The 24,129-nt window shown below is 40.4% G+C and overlaps 1 protein-coding gene across 1 annotated transcript; it reads left to right on the forward strand.

Moving 5' to 3' along the window:
• Nucleotides 1-10,901: 10,901 nt before the first annotated feature.
• On the forward strand, nt 10,902-23,265 carry LOC117298484 (protein piccolo-like). The gene is made up of 5 exons (XM_033781766.1): nt 10,902-11,737; nt 12,154-12,302; nt 16,571-21,397; nt 22,324-22,530; nt 23,024-23,265. The coding sequence occupies exons 1-5, from the start codon at nt 10,902-10,904 to the stop codon at nt 23,263-23,265; spliced, it is 6,261 nt and encodes a 2,086-aa protein (XP_033637657.1).
• The last annotated feature ends 864 nt before the right edge of the window (nt 23,266-24,129 follow it).

Raw genomic sequence — 24,129 nt, forward strand, 5'->3', positions numbered from 1 at the left:
AATAAAAAACCAACCATCTATCCCTTTCTCTAGACTTGTCAAAGTCCCTTCCTTGCACTGTCCTTGTAAACGAACAAACACGCGCAATTTTTTAAATAGTTAGCGTTGTGTTGTGTTGTTGGTTTGCAGCCGTTCGGAAGATCGTCACTACCTTTCCTGTAATCTCCCTGGGTATTTTTCGGGGAAATAATTCCGTGATCTAATTAAATTATGCTAAAATCATTTTGCAAATAGGAACCACACTATAGTTTGTTCTTCCCAGCTCGGTGTGGTAACATTGATATCAATGAGAGAAATTAAAGATGGCTGCACCATGCCGTCATTGGATTGCATTCTCAGCCGGTCGTGCTCAAGCATGCGGAAAGCTTGTATTGGGTATTTTTTATATTTTAAAGTATTTTCAACTACAATGTGAACGCTCTCCTCGTTCCACTACAGCTGGAAGTATTCCAGCTTCGAACAAACGAGATATCATAATTAGATTCTCACCAACGATGGTTATAATAAGGATGAACTCGGGGAACAATAACACTTTATTGGAAGTACTAAATTTAGAATCGAAAATGCAATTTTTATGACAATAAAAGAATTTATTTCCCTTTCTATGCGATCTGCTGAATGCGCTCATTGTGAACAAATATAGGATGCTCGTTCACATATCTGACGTGTTCATAAAGGTCCTAAAGGGGTAGTTTCCTTTTGGTTGAACTATCTGCCCATGAATACTTCCCTGTTAAAAATAACGCAAAAGTAAATAGTCCTGCAAAGTCACCATAATTTTTTATTGGACTTGTGACAAAATTTATACAACTTTCTAATTACAACAAGCAAACAGATACAACATCACTGGATTGGACAGCACCAGCATTTATTAATTTCGGTAAAAAAGGGCATATTACAGCACATGCGGTGTACGAAAGAGTTCTGCTGCCACATACAAAAACAAAAATCTCTCTCTTTACACGATAATTTATCGTGTACGTACCTGATAACTTTTGATATACCATGTACGTACGATCTGGTATAACTTATTGTGTACGTACACGATAAGATTTTATTGTATTTCGAAAGTGTCTTTAGTCAAGCAATTTACTTTACGCACTTCACAAACACACACATTGAAATACACATGTATTACTAGGTATAGTTCAATGCGGATGCGAGGTTGGTTTAAATTGGCTGTTGTGGTAGTTTGAACGACTTTATATATATTAACTGGGGTCATTTCACATGCAATCTCCACAATAAGTACCACGCAACCTCATTGGTCCGAGACCGATATACAAAAGGGGTAGGGGACCAAGACTAAGATCAGTAAAATGGTCGGCAGGCAGTACATTGGTCAGGCTTATCATGAGAAGCGAAGTTTACGAGTCAATGCGAGCATGCAGGAGGCGCGAAGCCATTACGGCGTGGGGTCCGGGGCCCGCTTAAGGGCCCAGCCATCGATTTCATCATGGCTCTACCTGACTTGGGATAAATCTTAGAACTTTATACGACGCATTGAACCCGTCCAAGTTAGGACGGGTTACTCATCCTTACTTGAGGTAGGATTAATCCTAGCGTTTCGTGAAATCGGCTGCAGCAACGAGTTCGGGGCCCGCACAAGGGGCCTGTAAAAATGTCCTCCCATACGTAAAAAAAAATAAGATGCTCTGTGGTGCAATATGACGTAATTTCTGGCCTACTTTTCCCTTATTTTTTTAGCATTTTAAATTAAGTTCCTTTTAACTTTCTTAAGTAGGCCTACCCATATTTCCATCTTCAAAATGGGGGGGGGGGGGGGGGGGGGTTGTCGTATGTATTGATGCATGTGGCTTGACGCCTGGAATTATGAGCTCAACTAACGTTTTGGGCTGCCAGTGAAAAGTGAAAATTATGTGCCGATTTGGGGCATTTAATCCAGCACTTTAATATAGCAAATCTTCTCCATAACGGCGTGGGGTTCTGTGCAGCATAAGGGCCCCGAGTCATTTTCATTCTAGATGCTCTTTAGTGCAAACTATGACGTTCTTCCTGGTACCCTTTCCGTCATAAATTTTATTTTTTATTTTATTTTAATTTTCACTGTTGCTTTAAGTAGACCTAGGCCTACTCAATAGTTACATCTTTGGGGGTGTTGTATGTATTGATGATGTAGCCTTTTATTTGGCACTACCCCTAGGTTATGTGAGCTCAACCAACATTTAGAGCTGCGACTAGCTGGCTGTAAAAAAAATGGCAGCAAACGAGAAGGCTGTGAGATGTGCCAAACATTAAGACGGATATGATGGACGTGCCTATAGAAACAAGACGAAGCCCCCATTATCTGGATCCAATGCAATGATAAATCATAAACACAATTAATAACTAGACCCTTCCCATGAAATATGTAAATTGCACATAGCGCGTGCGCACTAACGTTTTGGTTGGCAAAATGAGGGAACATCGCGCTGTTTTGTACACGGCTAATGGGTGCGTGACGCAGACGCGATTGCGCGTCTGCTTAGTGCACAACTCTATGGCGTTTGCCAACCAACAGGGTCTGTACGCATGCGTGAATGTAATTAGCATATTTCATGGGGAAGGGTCACTGACCTATATATACTGACTGGATAGCACTTCGGGATCGTGCGATGAGGGCGCCGCTTCGATCGGCCCGCCATTTTACTACGCACATCATCTCTTTTTGGTCGGTCCGGTAACCATGGTCAACAAATGGCGGATAATGTGTAGAGAATGATCTGTCGTGTCTCCGTCCTTCACTTTTAAAATGCCGGCGTGTGCATCTATAAACTGCACAAACAGACAACTACGAGGATGTGGAAAGACATTTCATGTGTAAGCATTTAAATTAAATAAACAGGTTTTAAAACTTTGTAATTTGTTTGTAAACGTATTGTTTTTTGTGTATGTATGTTGGTTGGAATTTGGTATATTTATTATTGGTACGTTTACATGGTTGACGTCGAAAAAACGTGTGTATTCCTTACGTTCTATGACGTTGGTACATGTCATGTCATTTGTACTTTTTACGGCGATAATGTCGCCTGGCCCTGAATTGCCTTTTCGTTTTCATAATTAAACCATGATTAAACACCACACAATTTCCTTTCAAGGTCAAGGTGAAGAAGGTTGTTAGTGTTACATTGGAGGTAGTTTTTATGAATATGAAACGATACAAACGATTATTGTGACAAACTCATCAAAAGAAATAGGATTATGATTATGAATGAGTAAACAATTTTTTATCTGTATTAACAAACAACACTGTCTTGGCCGGGCTTGCACATACTTGGCCTTGGTCATATTGTTTTATAAGGCAAAATGACAAACATCCATGGCTGTGTACACATTCACTGACTTGACTACAAATTCTCCCTTTCGTTTGACATCCATAACCTATCAGAAAGTATTGCAATAAGTGTATATTTAGAGAGAAAGGTGGGGTTTACTGTTCTACATTCGATAAAGAGGGACAGATGCAATGCCAGACCAGAGCAGATGACCAACTGAGAATTTTAGTACAAAAAATAAGGTAAATCATAGCCCCACTTTTGTGGCCAACTGGCCACAAAAGTGGGGCTAGGTAAAATCGCTTCAAGCTTGCCTATTTTCTCCACTTTGTAGCTTTTAAAACCCATACTTATCCGAAAGGATAATTTTCAGATAAGATATAAGATTGTGTGCAATTCCTTTTTGTAAAATCATGGCATAAATCTTTCCAGCATGCAGGTTGGAGATGAGGCTTTTTCATCAGCCATTTAACAGTGACATATGGTGCTAGACTAATGTAGACAATCATAATTAACACTAAATTTGTATAATTCCTCTTGTTCTTATTTTGTTCACTGCAAAAAAATCAAAGGAAAGAAAGAACAAAGTATTTAAACTGTTTCTTTCCATGTGTTTCAGCTTTCCATTCAGCCAACCCGAGATTTTAAAGAAATGGGTAATCAGCATGAAGCGGGACAATTGGAGCCCTTCAAAGAAAAGTGTGCTTTGCTCCGATCATTTTGAGCAGTCATGCTTTGATAGAATGGGACAGACAACCAGACTCAAAGCAGGTGTTGTGCCAACATCATTTAAATTTCCAGTGCACCTTCAGAAGGTAAATTTTATGCCTCGCCACCGAAGGGGCATACTGTTTTTAACATGTCTTTCCCCGTTTGTGTGTGAGTGTGAGCTTGTGTGTTTTAATGCTACATAAACAGTATGGACCTGATAACTAAAGAGGTCCATATAATGTAAGGACTTCTGAAACACTATGTGGACATACGCACACCCCACATAGTGTTTTTACAGTGTTAAAGAATATGATTTTGTACCGAACAAAGGATGTCCACAGAGTGACTGCAAATTTGTTATCACACACACTAAACTTGTGGAATACGGAAAAATATAGTGCGTATGTGTCCAATATATAACTGCTTTTTAGGTGAAAAAAATCTGAATAAATTCAAAGAAGGCTACATTGAGTCAGGTGGTTCCTGATGATACCCCCACCTCAGAGTGGTTAATACAGAGAACTCATAACATTTGACTTGTTTTGTTTTCTGGGGGACCTTCAACCTACATGTAGATGTCCAATATACAACTCTGCTTTTAGAGGGAAACAAACTTAATAAGTTCAAAGAAGGTGACATTGAGTCGGGTGGTTCCTGATGAACCCCCCACGTCAGAGTGGTTAATACAGAGAACTCATGAACATTTGACTTATTTTTTTCTCTGTGGGACCTTCAACCAGGATGTTTTATTATGTTGTCAATTTATGTAAGCCTTATTAATAATTGTTAGTATTTCTAACCCTACAGAAGTGGACCTCTCAAATTAAAACATAAGGCGTGGCAATTAGGAAACAATTTCGGTTTTGAAATGTCTTTATTACCAACTTTATTAATCTTTTGACAAAAAGGTAAGACTTTACATAGTAGGGACCTAAAAATATATAAATTTAAAAATCTAAAAGAGTACAGATCATACAGAAACAGCTTGTAACATTTTCTTTTATTTAACGTATGTTGCAGTGTACAAAGAAAAGAAAGCAACCCAAGGAAAGACTTCTCCCACCGGATGCTGACATACAATGTGCAAAGGAACCCATGGCAGAAGAAATGACTACCCGCAGTGATATTTCAATCATACAAACAGATCACACATACTTCACCAAGGAAAGTCCACGAGCTATGAAGCATACGTTGGACGTCACATCTGCCAAGCTTTGCGAGATGAAGAAACGATTGAAGGTCTCGCAACAGAAAACAAGACGCCTTCATAAAAAGGTAGATTCGTTAAAAACTGTTGTTAAGTCATTACAGGACAAGCAACTTGTCTCTAATAATGGGGCTGATGTATTGTCAAAGACATTTTCAGGTGTTCCGTCCGAGATCATGAAGAGAATGATGTCAAATAAACACAGAGGAAAGGTCACTCGTGAGCAGTACCCACCTGTGCTTCGAGCTTTTGCATTGACTCTTCAGTTCTACTCCACCAAGGCCTACAAGTACGTCCGTAAGTCATTTGACTTAGCACTTCCACACCCCACAGTAATTCGAAAATGGTACAGTGGTATCAATGGGGAACCTGGCTTCACACAGGAAGCTTTCACAGCACTTCAGTGTAAGGTAAAGGAAGCACAAGCAACAAAGATGGAAATTCCATGTGCACTGATGCTTGACGAAATGGCCATCAGAAAACATGTCTCTTGGGACGGGAAGAAGGTACGAGGATATGTTGACATTGGAACTGAAATCAGTGACGACAGTACACCTGTTGCTACAGAGGCACTAGTTCTCATGGTTGTATGTCTAAACAAGCATTGGAAAATTCCAGTGGGATATTTCCTCATTAATGGAATGTCTGGAGAAGACAGAGCTAACCTAGTAAAACAGTGTATCAGTAAGCTGAGCGATGTTGGAGTGCAGGTTGTATCACTCACCTGTGATGGTCCATCCTGCCATTTCACAATGTTGTCAAGTCTTGGGGCCAACCTGAAGATTCCCACACTGGATCCATCATTCCCTCATCCCATTAATCCATCTTATCGTATCAGTGTTCTTCTTGATATTTGCCATATGCTCAAGTTGCTTCGGAATACCTCAGGAGCAAAAGGGGTGATTGTCAATGGCTCTGGAAAGAAAATTAAATGTCATACATCGAGAACCTCCATAACCTACAACAGGAGGAAGGGCTGAGGGCTGGAAACAAGCTAAGATCAGCACACATTGAGTGGCAAAGGCAGAAGATGAAGGTTAACTTGGCGGCCCAAACTCTAAGTAGTAGTGTTGCTGATGCCCTAGAATTCTGCCAGAAGGACTTAAAGCTTACCCAATTCAAAGGCTGTGAAGCAACGGTAGAGTTTATTCGCAAGTTTGACCAACTATTTGATTTAATGAACTCTAGGAATCCTCTTGCACGAAACTTCAAAGCACCAATGCATCCCTGCAATGAGAAACAGTGGCGCCCTTTCCTGAGTAATATGTACGACTACATCTCATCACTGAAAAACCTTGAAGGTAACTTCATGTATGAGACACCAAGAAAGACGGCCTTCATAGGTTTCCTTGCGGCAATCAAGAGTCTTCAAGCCATGTATGACTCTCTTGTACGTTGTGCACATCCAAAACTCAAGTACTTGCTGACATACAAGATGAGTCAAGATCACCTTGAGTTGTTTTTCTGTGCTGTGCGTTCAGCTGGTGGCACCAACAATAACCCTACATCTGGCCAGTTCTCAGCTGCTTACAAGAGGCTGTTGATTCGTCATGAGGTAAAGGGATTGGGAGGCAACTGTATTGCACAGGACCATACTGGTATCTTACATGCGACCAGTGCATTTAATAAGAAAGCAGAAGCTTATTCTGAAGTACATGATATGTTTTTGATAAGAAAGTATGACATGCAGAATCGTACTCCAGCTGAAGAAGAGCATGATTACACCGATATTCCTAACCTTTGTCCTCTGACGTTGTACAAGAAAGAAGTTATAGCATACATTGCTGGATATGTTGTACGTATGGCATCAAAGAGGGTTGCTTGTGCAGATTGTGTGGGTGCATTGACCAGTAGTGGTGCTTTCCATGGAAGTCTGCTGAATCGAAAAAACAGGGGTGGTCTTCTCAAAGCATCACCTGATGTAGTTCAAGTTTGTGGGGTGACCGAGCAGTGCATACAGAGGCTTCTGAAGACAACAGACGGTGCACTTCCTCAGTCACCAGGGATAGCTGCAGCCATTTCAACAGCTGTTTTGGGTGAAGTTGCTCCTGATGGTGTGTTTGATCAGCTGTATGAACATACACTTAATGGTTCTCCTGAATGTAATCATGTGTTCCTGCTCATAAAGTGCTTGGCAGCATGCTACATCAAAATACGGATGCATCATTTGACAAAACAGTTCAATGCAAAGATCAGCGGGCCAAAAGTACGCAAACAGTTGTCAAAGCTTGTTCTGTTCAGACACCAGTAAATTACAAAAGGTTTTGATCTTGCAGTAATAAGCATGTACATCCCACTTGTTTAGCCGGAAAAAAACAATGAAATATGTAAATTGAAATATTTACCCTATATTATTTTGACGAGCCCAATATAGGAGTGTGTCCAACTGTTGATGGGTTTGCTGTCAAGCGAAAACATTGAACAAATCTAATTCTATGGGAAAATTATTTTGACAGTGTATAGCAGTAAACATTTACTAGTACATATGATTGCATTTTCATGTAACCTTTGCTGATTTACACATGTAGCCAGAATAGTGCAATTTGAAATCCTGCTTGCCATTTACATGTACAGTGCAATTTTAAACCCTGCTTGCCATTTAAATGTATGTGTTACTCTATTATTTGAACAAGTTTTAAAGACAGTGGACACTATTGGTAATTGTCGAAGACCAGTCTTCTCACTTGGCAATAAACTCCAAACGCAAAATTAGATTATTTATTTCTCATCAAATATGACATTTCAGACAGAAATGTTTCATGGGATGTTTTCTACTGTCATCATCATTATGCCGTGTAAGTTTTATGTAAATCTGTGATCTTCACGATTTTTGTTTCTTACCAATTCTGTACCGTTACAGAATAAATGTTTATTGAATTGAATTGAATCGAGTTACTTTAAATAAACTTTGGGGTGAACAAATATACTTGGGGATTTAACCTGCCACCTTATTGTTGCAAGTTAAATTTGTCTTTTGAGAAAACAACCGAAGGGCAAGATGTTGGTAGAGCCCTGACATGATATTGATTCCAGAGGTCAAATGTTATAACCCCCATCCGACTTTGATTACCCCAAAAAGGAATTAAATCTGCCGTCAGTTTCCCCTGTGGTTTATTACTTGATATACATATATTTTGAATTAGTAATGTCTAGATGCTGAATAGGCTTTTATGAAGTAGGTGAATAGAATAGATTGAAATTGTCATGATTTAATTTTTTTTTAAATATGATAATTGTATTAGTACAGTAGAACATTATTTTATAAGACTTGATTTCATGTGTTGCTTTGGGATATGTCAGGTTGTAAAAAGTGAGTTACTTTAAAGAATTACTGTATATCATCCCCCTGAAACAATTTAAAATGCAGTGTCGACCCAGGTGAATGTTTTTTTTTTTTTAATACATTTGAAAAGACCATAAATGGCTTTAATAACTGTTTATCAGGATAAATTGTTGCGGATTGTTTATAAGGATAAATTTGTTGCGGATTGTTATTAAGGATTAAATTATTGTGGATTGTTTCTAAGGATAAATTGTTGCGGATTGTTTATAAGGATAAATTTGTTGCAGAATGTTTATTAGGATAAATTGGTTGCAGATTGTTTATAAGGATAAATTTGTTGCGGACTCATTAAATAAAATATTGTTGCGGATTGTTAAATAGAATAAAACTGTTGCGGATTGTTAGATTGGATAAATTTGTTGCGGATTTTTAAAAGATAAATTTGTTGAAAATTGTACCAAATTTGTTTAACCATAGGTGATTATTTTAAATACGCTGGGGACTCGATTTCGGTCGGTGCTGTACTTGCCGTTTGTTTTTGTCTATTTTGTATTACTTATTAGTGTCTTATTCATTTTTATTAACATGCACATGTGCATTGAGACCTCTTATTATATTTTGTTCATTAGTGGTTTGATTGACCACGGACCTCCATGGTTCACTTAAATTTGTTTCTCTGCGTCTCAATGCAAGTGCATGACTTTAGCGACCATTGCCTACTTTGTAAGCTCTGCTTCTAAGGTGGATCCCTCTGCAGTGTTATATTTGTTTTTATCTAGTTCGTGAAGTCTAAACTGTAAAGATGTATTCTAAAATAAGTTAACCTTAAACCCTTGAAAATATCAGAATAAATGTGTACTGCACACCTCTGTTAAACACCATGTTTTTTATATTGTGTTCTCTAAAAATGCCTTTACATTTATCTTTTTTTTTACCCGATTTTGTCCTTATTTTTATCCTTTTTTTTCACCTTTGCTGTAACAACTGACAACAATTTTGTCAATGGTTGCAGTAGACTGTGGATGCTCCTCCTTAATAAGCCTACTCGCTATTGCAGGTGCGGGTATTGTCAAAAGGTCACGGGAGATAAACAAATTGAGTTGTCAGCAGTAACGGACAAGTGCAGCTGCAATAGCGAATAGGCTTGTTTAGTCTTTTCGAAATTTTGAGTTTGACTGTCGAAGTCAAAACTTCAAAGAGGAGTACAGCGACCCAGTAGGTCTGTGAATATGATAGACCCAGCAATTGAAGCGTTTTAGAAAAGAAAAGGAAAAGTTTCCGTATGGCGCCACCACTTTTTCATTCGAAATAAAATAATATAGTATCTAATTTACCTGATTGATATATCCCTTTTTGTAAAAATGAGTGAAAAAGTGGTGGCGCCATACGGAAAGTTATCCAAAGAAAATCTTATAGAATCTAAGTTCTAAGCAGTTTAGTCCATCCATGCGCTGTTTTGAAATAATGCGGATCATCAGGATCAGTAGTACACAAAAAAGTAGCACTATAGTATACTATCGATCCGATCACCTTCTTCTCACTCATGCCTACACAAATTGCGATGTAATCTTGGCAGTCAGTAATGGATCCGAGAAGTTGACATTTACCTTAAAAAACAGTCTTCACAGATAATTCTTGGCCAGCTGGTGGGAATAGAACAGGGAATAAAGTAAAGGGTGAGATCAGATCGCACACCCGTTCGCATCTTCGCGTTTGTTTACATAATCGACATCTGGGTTTGTTGCCACTGAAACCAGAGCTGAAACTGTAAAAGGGCGACCTCCAGAGAATAATGCAGACTTCATAATATGGACGAAACTATTTTGCTGAAAGGGGGTTTAGCTAAAACGCAACATTCAAGCGCTTCCATTATAAAGACATTGCATCGCGGGCGTGGACGAAACTAAAGGGCTATAAAACATTATTAAACCTCATGTGAAAGCAGGCCTCATCCTACTATTTCAAAGCACAGAATTCCCGCTCACGTGGCTTCTTTTGCGAGTATACAAATGGCTGCTGCGTCATCGCGCGTGCTTCACGGCTGCGTGCACTGCGTATGCGTCGAAGCGCTATCCAGTCAGTATAATAGAGATCAGTGGGAAGGGTCCATTGTTCATTAACCATTGCGTGCGCGCGTGCGCGTAGTTTGCGCACAGAACGTTTACTGCGTTCTTGACGCCTACACTACCAGCAGCGTGATTATGATGTCTACAAAGTCCACGGTTGGTTGCAAGGCTGTCATGTTTACGTTTATGTTTGGTATCTAACCATTCGCTTGAAGACAACAAAAACATGACACGCTACCTTTACATACAACGACCCATAGGTCAAACTACAGTCAACGATTGTACGATACAGAGATATCTTTGTGATAAATCTTCAAGAAGCGAAACAAAATTCTGATTTCATCCGGAAGCTAATAGTTATGCTTTCCGTCATCAAGTTGTTCAACTTGTTTGTGGCCAGCGTTAGCCTGTGCCTGCTATTTTGCCCGATAAGCGGTTGGGAGGTTGGAAAACTTCCAGTCGCTTCGCCTCATGATGTGGTCTCCATCTCAACTACATCACGGCAGACACACAGCGGTATACTGATCATCAAATACCCGTGTGATGAGGCACAATCCCTCACCCAAGAACTGCTTTCAGTCTGGGTGTCTCTTTTCCAACACCTTTATGACTCAGTGTCATCATCATCTGCACCATCTTCTGAAGTCCCAGACTTCTTCGGACAGGGTTTCATCTATGGTGACATCATCTTCAAGATCTTAGATTCTGACGATGTCCGGGATGCTGTGTTCGCCTTTGTCATTTGGTGCCTGTGCGCAGCAGCCCTTGTCGGGTTTGTTTGCTGGGTTCGCCCGCCAGCAAGACGTCATTCCCGTTACTTCATGGGGCGTGGTTCGTCAGGCTTCAACCGTGGCAGTTACCGCCCATCTATGTGGCGACGAATGATGCCTCGCCTCAGACAATACATGGTGCCGGTGCTGTTCGTGAAGGCCTTCTGGCCATTCCAGGTTAGCTTCGGTACCTTTCTGTTCAACCTAACAAAGCCTGTTGGTTCATCGACCGCTCGTCTCCTGCATCTCGCCATTAAACCAACTACCGATTTGTCGCACAGAGTTGGACATCTTCTACTGAGCTCAGCGGCAACACCCGAAGAAGCTGTGAGAGGGTTGTTTGTCTCTTTATGCTTGGCGCCAATATTCTGCTGCTTCTTCATCTGGATGTTCAGTGCCTTATTTCTGAGAACAAGTGACGTCAAGTGAGTCAAACATTTGTTGTCAATCCTTAAAAGAATGCTATTTAATTAAACTAAATTCAAACATTTACATACAGTACACACCAAAGCCAAGGCTTGTTGTAGTGGAGTGCCTTTAGAATAAAATAGAAAACAAAACAAAAAAACCCTAATAATTATTTGTATAGGCCTAATTAACTTAGATAAATAATTATTACAATACAAAGATAAACACGGGTACAAAATGGTCTCAAAAGAAAAATGTTGAGATACAAGTGATGACTAAAAAATCCGTGAAACCATGCATACCTATTGGGAGATAAGCTACTCGTTTTTGAAAGATATCTTATAGCAATAGCATCCTTTATCATGATGAAATCAAATCGAGTTATGTGTTGGGGTTTTAATAATATTGTCCAACACCTTTATCCTAAATATAGACGACCTACGGGTGAATGTCTGGTCATTTTACACACCCGAAATACGACTTCTGTAACCCTCGATGGACACGAACAATCTGGCTATGAACAATCGGTTATTCCTCAAGAAAGGTTCAAGCACTCTAAAGATCACCACGAGACCCCGGGAGGTAAGAGTTTAATAAAATCATTTTAAAGACACGGACACTATTGTATTGGTATAATTGACAAAGACCAGTCTTCTCACTTGGGGTATGCCTATCTCAACATTATACATAAAATAACAAACCTGTGAAAATTTGAGCTCGTGTGCTTTCAGATGCTGGATTTCGAGACCTCAAAATCTAATTCTGAGGTCTCGAAATCAAATTCGTGGAAAATTACTTCTTTCTCGAAAACAACGTTACTTCCGAGGGAGCCGTTTCTCACAATGTTTTATACTATCAATATCTCCCCATTACTCGTTGCCAAGTAAGGTTTATGCTAATAATTACTTTTAGTAAACCAATAGTGCTCACTGCCTTTAAGGGCCCTAAGGGTGTATAAGAAGAAAACAAACTTTACCAAAGTGTCCCCCCTACACATTTGACAAAATATGCAGCCGTTGAAAGTAATTATGATAAAGTCAAGTCTAGTAAAAGTCCGGCAGCAAAGGCATTTATTTCATGAATCGAAAAAGTCGTGAATAAGTGTCGTGGCCGAGTGGTAAAGAGCACTGAATCCAAAACTCCGGTGTTGCCGATCAGCAGAGTGTGGGTTGAATCCCCCAGTCGTACACTTGTGTCTTTTAGCAAGACACTTCACCATTGCTTCGTCCTTCGGATGGGACGTAAAGCCGTTGGTCCCATGTGTTGTGTAACACATTATAACCCAGTACACTTATCAAAAAGAGAAGGGGTTTGCCCCGGTGTTCCTTGTAAACCCTTATAAGGTGCTATATAATTGAGTCTCAACATTTTTAACTTCAATAACTACCTTTCTGTAAAAATGTATAATACTCTCAGTGCCACGAGTACCTTATTGCTTTAGCCCTATATAGGACTCTTTCTCTGTACAATACGATAGTGTAAGACCACCAGGGCTACTTGTTGGTTATACGTACGCTATATTATTATTATTAACACAAATTCAGAGTACAGGGTAATTTTTGTAGGTTACACGTACACTACATAAGTTTTTACTTCAACCAAGCGAAACTTTTCCAAAGCTACATGTGAAAATGATTATTTACCTGCATAGGGGCATAGGCCACCTTGGCTGAGGTTGAAAATGGAAACTGTACATGAGTACGCGTTATGCACTTTATCCAGCCAGTGAGGCTTTTCTTTGAACCACATTAAGTTGAACCACAACTTTTTTCCTTGAATCAGACCAACCAATCAAAATTAGAACGAATTTTGTTCTCGATAATGATTGTTCCTTTACAGATACAGTGTCGTTGAAGAAAAGAAAAACAAATATTTCAGTCGAAGACAATGCCAGCAAAAACAAAATAATAGGATATTAATCATTACTATGAATCGTAACAAACAAATAAAACACGGATTGCACCATCCATGATTTTAAGTTTTTAGTTTAGGTCATAATTGCTTTTCAAATTGGGTGTTGATGGCAAAATGGCAAATAAGGTTTTTCTTTATCAATAATTTTTTTATATGAAGGTGTTTCCCCCAGAGGTTCCTGTGTTAGATGTAATTGGTCTATAGTGTCATTTTATTAGGGTACCATTTCCTAAAAGGCATTGGAAACGTTCGGTATAATTGTCAAAGACTAGTATTCTCACTTAGTGTATCTCAACATATGCTCAAAACAACAAACCTGTGAAAACTTGGGCTCAATTGGTCATCGAAGTTGCAAGAGAATAATAAAAGATAAAACACCCTTGTTGCATTACTTTGTGTGCTTTCAAAAGACATAAGTATTTTTTTTAGTGTGAAATTACCTCTTTCTCAAAAACTGCGTAACTTCATAAATCATAGGAGCTGTTTGTCACAATGTTTAAATACCATACAGCTCTCGATTGCTCGTTACCAAGTACAATTTTACGCTAATAATTATTTTGAGTACTTACTAATAGTGCCAGTGTCTTTAGGTAAGACACATCGGAGTGAGGGGAAGAGTACATTTTTACAGATTACAACTGGTGTTGCAAGGAATGGTAGGACCTACAGTATTGTTATGTAAACAGATTCAGAATGTTTGTATCCTGCTATAAAGTAAAAACAGAATGTTCCTTAATTGTAATCCTTTACTCTATCGGGGATAGAGCGAAGGATTACAATTAAGGAATATTCAGCCCCTGTGTGCCATACCTCACCATTCTTTTGTGTGTCCTTGGTTCTTGTTTGTGTCCCCGAGAGACCCATTACGTATCATGATAAACATTATAATATATACAAAAATCTACATAACTTGCTCGTTGAATGATTTGTATTGTATAAAAAAAAACATTATTACTGTAGGGATTCGCAGGCGGCGCGGTCCCTTGGTTTGGCTACGGTTGATCGTTGCCGGGTTTGGGGGATGTTCCCCCGGTCAGGAGATCAATTCACCACTCGTTTACACCAAGAACTCTCTTCATCAACCTTTATTTATTAATCCTCTCGAAATATGTCTCTCTATATATCCATATCTTCATCCCTATGGTCAAGGACGAACAGAACAAACCAATATTGCTTTAATATAATTGCCCACACCCAATTATTGTTGTAAGTGTCTGTTTACAATAAAGCTGAGTACATCAGTATATATTATAAAACTCAGCCAACATCGCCAGTAGACTACTGACGACAAATCAATGACATCAAGTCAAGTCCAGTGTATAGATTGCTACTGGTGAAAAGAGTACACAACGATAGTGTTTTTAAAGGCAGTGGACACTATTGGTAATTACTCAAAATAGTTATTAGCATAAAACCTTACTTGGTAGCGAGTAATGGGGAGATGTTGGTAGTATAAAACATTGTGAGAAACGGCTCCCTCTGAAGTGGAGTAGTTTTCGAGAAAGAAGTAATTTTCCACGAATTTGATTTCGAGACCTCAAGTTTAGAATTTGAGGTCTCGAAATCAACCATCTAAACGCACACAACTTCGTGTGACAAGGGTGTTTTATTCTTTCATAGTTATCTCGCAACTCCGATGACCAATCGAGCTCAAATTTTCACAGGTTTGTTATTGTATGCATATGTTGAGATACAGCAAGTAAGAAGACTAGTCTTTGACCATTACCAATAGTGTCTACTGGCTTTAAGATTACAATAATTATGTCTAAATGAAAATCCACTCACCAACTGCCAGCAGTAGAAATGGTGTGGTTACATCGCACGCCAAAACAACACTGTGAATCCAACTGCACATAGCTCGCACTCGGCCTACTCACACGTTCGCATATTAATGCGCGCAGCCTAAACAAAGACATAATGGCCTCTACAACGGCAGTTGGGCAGTAATATTCACATCAAAAGTTACTGAACATAATCAAATCATTTATACATCATGAAAAGGAGATTATTCTTTGAATCTACATGTATACCAAACGACGGTGACGTCCGTCCTGTTTCCATGGTGGAAAATCACAACAACCACTGATGTAAACAAACTCAACCCATGTGTTAAAGCCATTGGACACATTCGGAACAGAAAAAAAATTAAAAGTTCACAGATTTACAAATAACTTACAGGGTTTACAGAAGGTAATGGTGAAAGACTTCTCTTGAAATGTTATTCCATTTCCATAAAATGCTTTACTTTTTGAGAAAACATTCAAACAATATCAATTGAATTACGGATTTATTTTAAACACATGTCATGAAACGGCGAAACGTGCAGCAACAAGGGTGGGTTTTTCCGACTCGGCCGATGACCGATTTAGCCTAAATTTTCACAGGTTTGTAATTTTATATGGTCAAAGACGAACAGAACAAACCAATATTGCTTTAATATAATTGTCCACACCCAATTATTGTTGTAAGTGTCTGTTTACAATAAAGCTGAGTACATCAGTATATATTATAAAACTCAGCCAACATCGCCAGTGCGACTACTGACGACAAATCAATGACATCAAGTCAAGTCCAGTGTATAGATTGCTAAAATGCTTTACTTTTTAAGAAAACATTCAAACAACATAAATTCTCGATATCGAGAATTACGGATTTATTTTAAACACATGTCATATATTTTATATATAAGTTGTGATACACGAAGTGCGGGCTTTGGGTAATAATGTTTACCGAAAGTGTCCAATGGCTTGAAAGGGGCAGTATCAAGGCCTGTTTTCAGGTTCCCACATTACTAACATCTAGATTGGTTCAGAGAGAGACATAGAAATTTGCATAATGCCATTTTGCCAACAGCCATAAAAATCTCTTTTAATTTAACGCATGCAGCAAATGCTTCAAAGAAGTTTGTTTTTCTTTGTCCTTGTTAACTTTTGCAGTTACTCCGCTGTTGGATGCTGAGTACTCAAGTGACGAATCCGAAACAAAGACCGATGGTGGAATACCACACCAGCCTGTTCAGAATGTTTCTGGAGAGACCGAGACACCGCAGGAATTATTGCCGACCGGACGCTCATTGCAAAAACAGCCGTCTACATCAACCACCGAATCCGTCAAAACATCACAGGATCTAGTGACCAAACAGCAGCTGAGTCAGGAAAATGAATCAAATGCAACCGCCGTTTCAGAACAGAAGCCTGTACTTTCGGTTGGGTCTGGAAGTTCAACACCAATGTCTTTTGGTGATCCAGAGGCATGTGACGGGACCTTGTTGTCACAGACGTCTTCATCGGTAACAGAAGCTGTCGTTTCGGAACCAAAGTCGCCTCAACTCTTCTCTGAATCTGAATCTTCTCACAACTCTAAATCTGGAAGTTCAACATCATCATTGCAGCCCCATTTGGAAGCAGAGGTTTGTGATAGATATTCAAAGGACAAACTAGAAACGATCGTTTCAGAGCTAAAGTCATCACAGCTCAATGGATCTGAAAAAGAGAAAGAACCACAGACTCCATTGGAGGAAGAGATCGTATCCGTGACTACTAACCTGAACTCGGCACAACCCAATGGATCTGGAAGCCCTGTTCCATCACAGACTCCTTTGGACACGCTGACACATGGAGAGCCTGCGCTTCAACAGCTGTCGTCTCAACATAACGACTCCGAAACTTCCATTCTAGAAGAGAAGACAACACGATTCAAACGATCTGGACGATTGGCTACCTTGCAACCCTCTCCGGAGTTCAACATACCTGTAAGATCACGTCCTCATCAACAGCATCAACAGATCGTTGGAAATGGAAGTTCTGTGCCACGGCCGTCGCATCAGAAGACACATGAAAGAACTGTGCTTCTCGAACAGCCTTCGAGTGTTACTGGATGCCAAGAGTCTCTTCAGCAGTCTACCAAGCCAACGACATCTAAAGCGTCTCCACGATTTAATGGATCAAGTCAAACTCAGCAGTCTGCCACGCCAATAACATCTGATGTGTCCAAACCATCTCAGCAGAACGGACGAACTCATATTCGACCATCTGTCAAGCCAATACCTTCTAAAGTGTCCAAGCGAACTCAGCAATCTCACTGGTATAATGGACAAGCTCAAGAGTCTCTTCTCCATGCGCATTCCTCACCGCCGAAGGAATTGAGGGAATCTGGGGTGTACCTTTCACTTAAAAATAACTTACAGCGGAATGCATCCATAAGACCAGTTCTTGCTCATCAAACACAAATACCAACAGGATCTGGTGGTTTTCCTTCGTCACAAACGTTGAAGAAAAGGCCGGAGTTGACTCAGTTGAAGCCAAAACCGATAGGCATAACATTCAGAGAGTCTCTACCATTGTATGCTATGCAGAATAAAGGATATGGAAGAATCAATCAAGAGTATTTTCAGTCCAAAAGGCAACTCAACTCTTCTTTGCAAAACAAGGGAGACATGACGCAGCAAAATGATCCGTTGGAGCAAACAACACCAAAGCCTAGAGGATTAGAGCATCCTGAATTGTTACAAACTCCACAAGCCCATGGTGCTGAAGAGATCGCCTCCTTGACTCAGTACAGTGTACCTGGTAGATCTTTACCAAGGCAGCAGTCTGTCAGACCAATAGCATCTGAAGGGTCCATTCCACTGCCACAGATATCTTCATTCCCAATCGGACGCAACGAACGATCCATGTCAGTCAAGGAGTCCCCAGGACCTAACGGAGCTGGAAAGTCTATGCAAGCACAACAGACGATGAAATCAAATTGTTCAAATTTGAAGATTCCATTTCTGCAGACTCCAACAGGACCATTGTTACCAATGAAACCGCGCTGGCTGTTTAGAATGAGTGGTTGGGTAAAGCCGACAAAACGGTCTCCACAAAACACTGGAATTAGAATGCCAACCCCGGTGCAGTCGACTGAACAAACTGTTGGACCTGGAGTGATCGATTCACTAACGAACTCTTCTGTACTTGGAAAGATTACGCCACCTCAGCCTCATTCACAATGCAATGTACCCAGTCAAGTTCAGCAGTCCGGCAGACCAATAACATCTCCATGGAATGGACCAACTCAGGTTCAGCAGTCTACCAAGCCAATACCATCTGAAGTATCCAAGCCAACTCAGCAGCCTCCGCAATGTAATGGACCAGCTCAAGTTCAGCAGGCTGCCAGGCCAACACCGAATGAAGGATCCAAGCCTACTCAGCCGTCTTCACCAACTAATGGTCCAAAGCAAGTTCAGCAGTCACCAAAACCAATGTCATCTGAAGCGTCTCCACTGTATAAAGGACCAACTCAAAATCAGCACTCTGCTAAGCTTATAACATCTGAAGTATCCAAGCCACCTCAGCAGCCTCAATTGTATAATGGGACAACTCACACTCAGCAGTCTGCCAAGCCAATAACATATGAAGTGTCCAAGCCATCTCAGCAGCCTCCACTGTATAATGGACCAACTCAAATGCAGCAGTCTGCAAAGCCAATACCATCTGACGCGTCTAAATCACCTCAGCAGCCTCCATTGTATAATGGAGCCAGTCAAACTGAGCAGTCTGTCAAGCTTATACCATCTGAAGTGTCCAAGCCACCTCAGCAGCCTCCACTGTACAATGGACCAACTCAAATGCAGCAGTCTGCAAAGCCAACACCATCTGAAGTGTCCAAGCCATCTCAGCAGCCTCCACTGTATAATGGACTAACTCCAATGCAGCAGTCTGCCAAACCAATAACATCTGAAGTGTCCAAGCCATCTCAGCAGCCTCCATTGCATAATGGAGCCAGTCAAACTAAGCAGTCTGCCAAGCTAATACCATCTGACTTGTCCAAGCCATCTCAGCAACCTCCACAGTATAATGGACCAACTCAAACTCAGCAGTCTGCCGAACCAATACCAACTGAAGTGTCAAAGCCACCTCAGCAGCCTCCACTGTATAATGGAGCCAGTCAAACTCAGAATTCTACCGAGCGAAAACCATTTGAAGTGTCCAAGCCATCTCAGCAGCCTCCACTGTATAATGGACCAACTCAACTTCAGCATTCTGCCAATCCAAAAACATCTGAAGTGTCTAAGCCATCTCAGCAATCCACACGATTTAATGGACCAACTCAACTTCAGTGGACTGCCAAGCCAATCCCAACTGAAGTGTCCAAGCCACCTCAGCAGTCTCCACTGTATTATGGAGCCAGTCAAACTCAGCATTCTACCGAACAAATATCATTTGAAGTGTCCAAGCCATATCAGCAGCCTCCGCCGTATAATGGACCAACTCAACTTCAGCAGTTTACCAAGTCGAAACCATCCGAGGAAGTGTCTAAGCCATCTCAGCAGCCTCCACTGTACAATGGACCAACTCAAATTCAGCATTCTGCCAAACCAAAAACATCTGAAGTGTCTAAGTCATCTCAGCAGCCTCCACTGTATAAGGGACTAACTCAAATTCAGCATTCTGCCAAGCCAATACCATCTGAAGTGTCAAAGCCATCTCAGCAATCTACACGATGTAATAGACCAACTCAACTTCAGGAGTCTAGTAAGCCAATACCATCTGAAGTGTCAAAGCCATCTCAGCAATCTACACGATGTAATGGACCAACTCAACTTCAGCAGTCTGTCGAGCCAGTAACATATGAAGTGTCCCAGCCACCTCAGCAGTCTCATTGGTTTTATGGACCCACTATACTTCAGCAGTCTACCAAGCCAATACCATATGTGGAAGTGTCAAAACCACCTCAGAAGCCTTCACTGTATAAAGGACTAACTCAACTTCAGCATTCTACCAAACAAACAACATCTGAAGTGTCCAACCCACCTCAGCAGTCTCATTGGTTTTATGGACCAACTCATCTTCAGCAGTCTACCAAGCAAATACCATCGGAGGAAGTGTCCAAACCACCTCAGCAGTCTCATTGGTTTTATGGACCACCTCAAACTCAGCATTCTGCCAAGCCAATACCATCTGAAGTGTCCAAACCACCTCAGCAACCTCCTAGGTATAGTGGACTATCTCAACTTCAGCATTCTACAAAACCAATACCACCCGAGGAAGTGTCCCAGCCACCTCATCAGTCTCATTGGTTTGATGAACCAACTCAAATTCAGCAGTCTAGTAAGCCAATACCATCTGAAGTGTCCAGTTCACCTGAACAGGCTCCAAGGTACAACGGACCTACTCAATCAGCCCAGACATTTACAGTTGATTTGTTTCTGCCACCTCAACAGTCTCCACGGTATAATGAGACCACTCTGACCAACAATCTGAATTTTGGAGGGCCATCACCGTCTGCAGGGTCCATGCTACAGAGAAAACCACCACAACCAAGTAGACCAAATGGGAGATCTTTTTCAGTGTCTTCCCCCGTCAACGGACCTGGAGAGTACAAGCCAGAGCAGCAGATTATTGAATCAAATTGCTCTCAATCGACTCCACTTCTTCAGACTCCAGCACCTTTGGTTCCGATGAAACCGCGTTTGCTTTTCAAAAGAAGTGAATGGGCAAAGTCAATCCAACAACAACCTCAACGAACCATCGGGAGTGGAATGGCAGTTGCATTGCAGACAATTCCATCTCAAACCCAAAACGACATGACACCACAACCTCAACCTGATCCATGCAGTAAGTCAGTAACTCTGCTTCAAACTCCGAAACCGAATGAGGCAGCAACACCGGAGCTGTTAGAGGCCACTCAGCTACAACAAGTTGGTCCTGGGGGACACACCAAAGAGGTGACGACTACCATCCCAGAAGAATGTCCTATGAGTCAACCTGCTAAAACCGAAGGTGGGTATCTCAAATCTAACTTGATTTTTCACCTCATGTTTCTTTAAAATATCTTTCAAACCGTTGTTGTCATCATTTTAAACACTTCACCCCCACTGACCCCCTGAGTTTGTTGAAAAAATAGTGCATAAAGCACAAACACAATATCATTGGAAACATTTCCGTTGCCATCACTGTTTGAAATAAGAGTTCGTGCGAAATTCTTGGGACACACTGCCCTGTCAAAACACACCTGGACAAAGCATTGAACTTGCAGGCTATGTGTTTCTTCATCCACATCAATTCAAACCGGTGTGGCGGTTTCAACTTTCCGCCGTGTTCAGTTTTCCGAATGACCAAATACGGTAACATTACGTCATGCGATGCCTGCGCACAGCAAGCGAAAGTAGTCCATTATTAGTGCCGTATTGAGTCATCCGTGTTGCTCTCCGGTAGCTGTCATGGCGGCGTCCACGAGTACAACGAGCGGCGAACGCGTGGATCGTATGAGAGAATTTGGTGTGAAGACCAAGCAAATTATCCTGTGTATTTATACCGAAGAATTTTTTATTATTCTGGTTTAGTTTATTAAATTTATTTATTACCGTTTTTTATTTTATTTTATTTGTTTAGTTATTTTTTTAATTTCACTGAACTACAGTACTTGCCAGGCTACTCGCGGCGGTATTTTTGTCTGGCTACGTCACCCGGAAAACTGAACACGCCGGAAAGCTAAAACCGTTCGAACAACGGGTTGAAATGTCCGGCTACGTCACCCGGAAAACTGAACACGGCGGAAGACTGAAACCGCCACACCGGGTCATTTAAAGCTACTCAAAAACAGACGTTCACATGGTGTTACCACGAACCTCCCTTAGTTATTCTTCAATCATGCAATCGTACTTATGACAGTTTTGACAATCAATTTGCATGGCTTTATTGTGCAGGAACCAAGCCAGCTGTTGCCCAAGACAAACCAATTGGTATGATGAGAGAAGAGCGACCATCAGTGAGTTTTGCAGACGGTGATTCGCTTCTCATGACGGCATTCATCGTCCAGAACTCATCTTTAAGGAATGTCCGGGACTCGGTCATTCTTCCCAAATGCTACAAAACCAAACCAAAATCGTCACCAACTCCGAAGGGAATTCTAGGTAAATTTGGGTGAATTGGGTTTACTAAACCAATGATCTGCCACGGCGTTGATGTTTCAAGTTTTCCCCTGAAAATGGAATTTGAAAGTCTTGCGCGTGATCGTAATCGAACGCAGGCTGTATTTTTTTCTTTTAAGGAATCATATTCTGTTTAAATTATTTTTAGACAAAGTTCTAGAAAAGAAAAAAAAAACACCTAACCCAAAACAGCATAACCATTTGAAACAAAGTCGTTTTTCAAGTACAGAAAAAAAGCTGTTATTAGTGGAACTATGTACTGGAAGTTAGTCTATAAGTGCAAGACACACAATCTATATTCTTGTTTCCATTAATTCTATACCGAGATATTCTGTTTAAGATCTTTAATAAAAACTTTAAAAACTTGGCCGAACATTTCAAAGGTTTGATATTTGCTTACTATACATTTGGGTCTTGAACCACATTCCTTACATCAGGCGTTCACATACCCATAACTTTCCGTATCCTCTTTCAGTCGTAGACAAAAGCCGACGTCGAAGATCCTCTCCTCGCCCATGGGTTGAAATGCCTTCCTTTTCTCCATGCCCAGCCGAGACAGTGCGAGCCATGAGAGCCGTGGAAGATGCCAAGACAGCCCGGGAGCACGGCCTGGCTGCGGAGAAGAAACATGCCGCACAGATGCGGGTGGCTCCAGTGTACAACGAACGATTACAGATTTCAGCTGGTCTTACGATCTGCACCTTTGAGACTGAATAATTTGGATCACCTAGCCATTGTATGCACTGTTTAGTATTCATGCATTCATGAATAATCATGTACTCAATTGGATATTCATGTATTCATCATGTTTCTAAGGTTCATGCTTATGAAAACTTGGCTGCAGTGAATTTATCTGTGGAAATTAATGTATGATCAAAATCATGAAATTCGTAAAAGTGGCAGATAAGCATCATGTACAATTTAATTTTCAAAAGGAAAAAAAAGTTATAAAAAATATGTAAACAAATTTCGAAGTTTTTTAAGTAAAGTTGTTTCTCATTACGGATCTAAACTTGTTGAACTCATTACATGCCTTACAGTGAAACTTGCTGTCTCATGATGTTCATGTTTCAAATAATGAATCAAGTGTTTATCGGCTCTAGCAAGCAATCTTTTTTCAACAATGTGAATTTAAAAAAAAAACTATATAGATTAAACATCATGAAAAACTACCGCAAACCGTGTAACTTACACGCCATACAATCATGGAATCTTTAAAAAGGCAATTTTTACTGATATAATTTCAATTGGTGTAACCCATAACAGGGATGTGTGTAAAAGGCACTGTATTTTATACTTTCCCAAGTCCTGTGAAAAAAAACCTGGCAAGGGTAAAACCAAAATAATTTATCATCCACTTTTTTACGTAGGATTTGAAACTTTGCGTGCTGGAAGTTAGGTGAGGTTTGTGGTAACACCATGTGAACATTTCTTATGAGTAGGGTTGGTTCTAGTTGTTAGACCGGTTCTTTTCAAAACCCAAAGCAAAGCTATAAAAATTATTGCTATAATGAATGAATGATATCAAATTGTGCTTGGTCTGCCACGATCGTTTCATTTAATTAATATAACTTTCTGAAA

The sequence above is a fragment of the Asterias rubens genome, chromosome 1, assembly GCF_902459465.1.
Source record: "Asterias rubens chromosome 1, eAstRub1.3, whole genome shotgun sequence".
Taxonomy (NCBI): Eukaryota; Metazoa; Echinodermata; class Asteroidea; order Forcipulatida; family Asteriidae; genus Asterias; species Asterias rubens.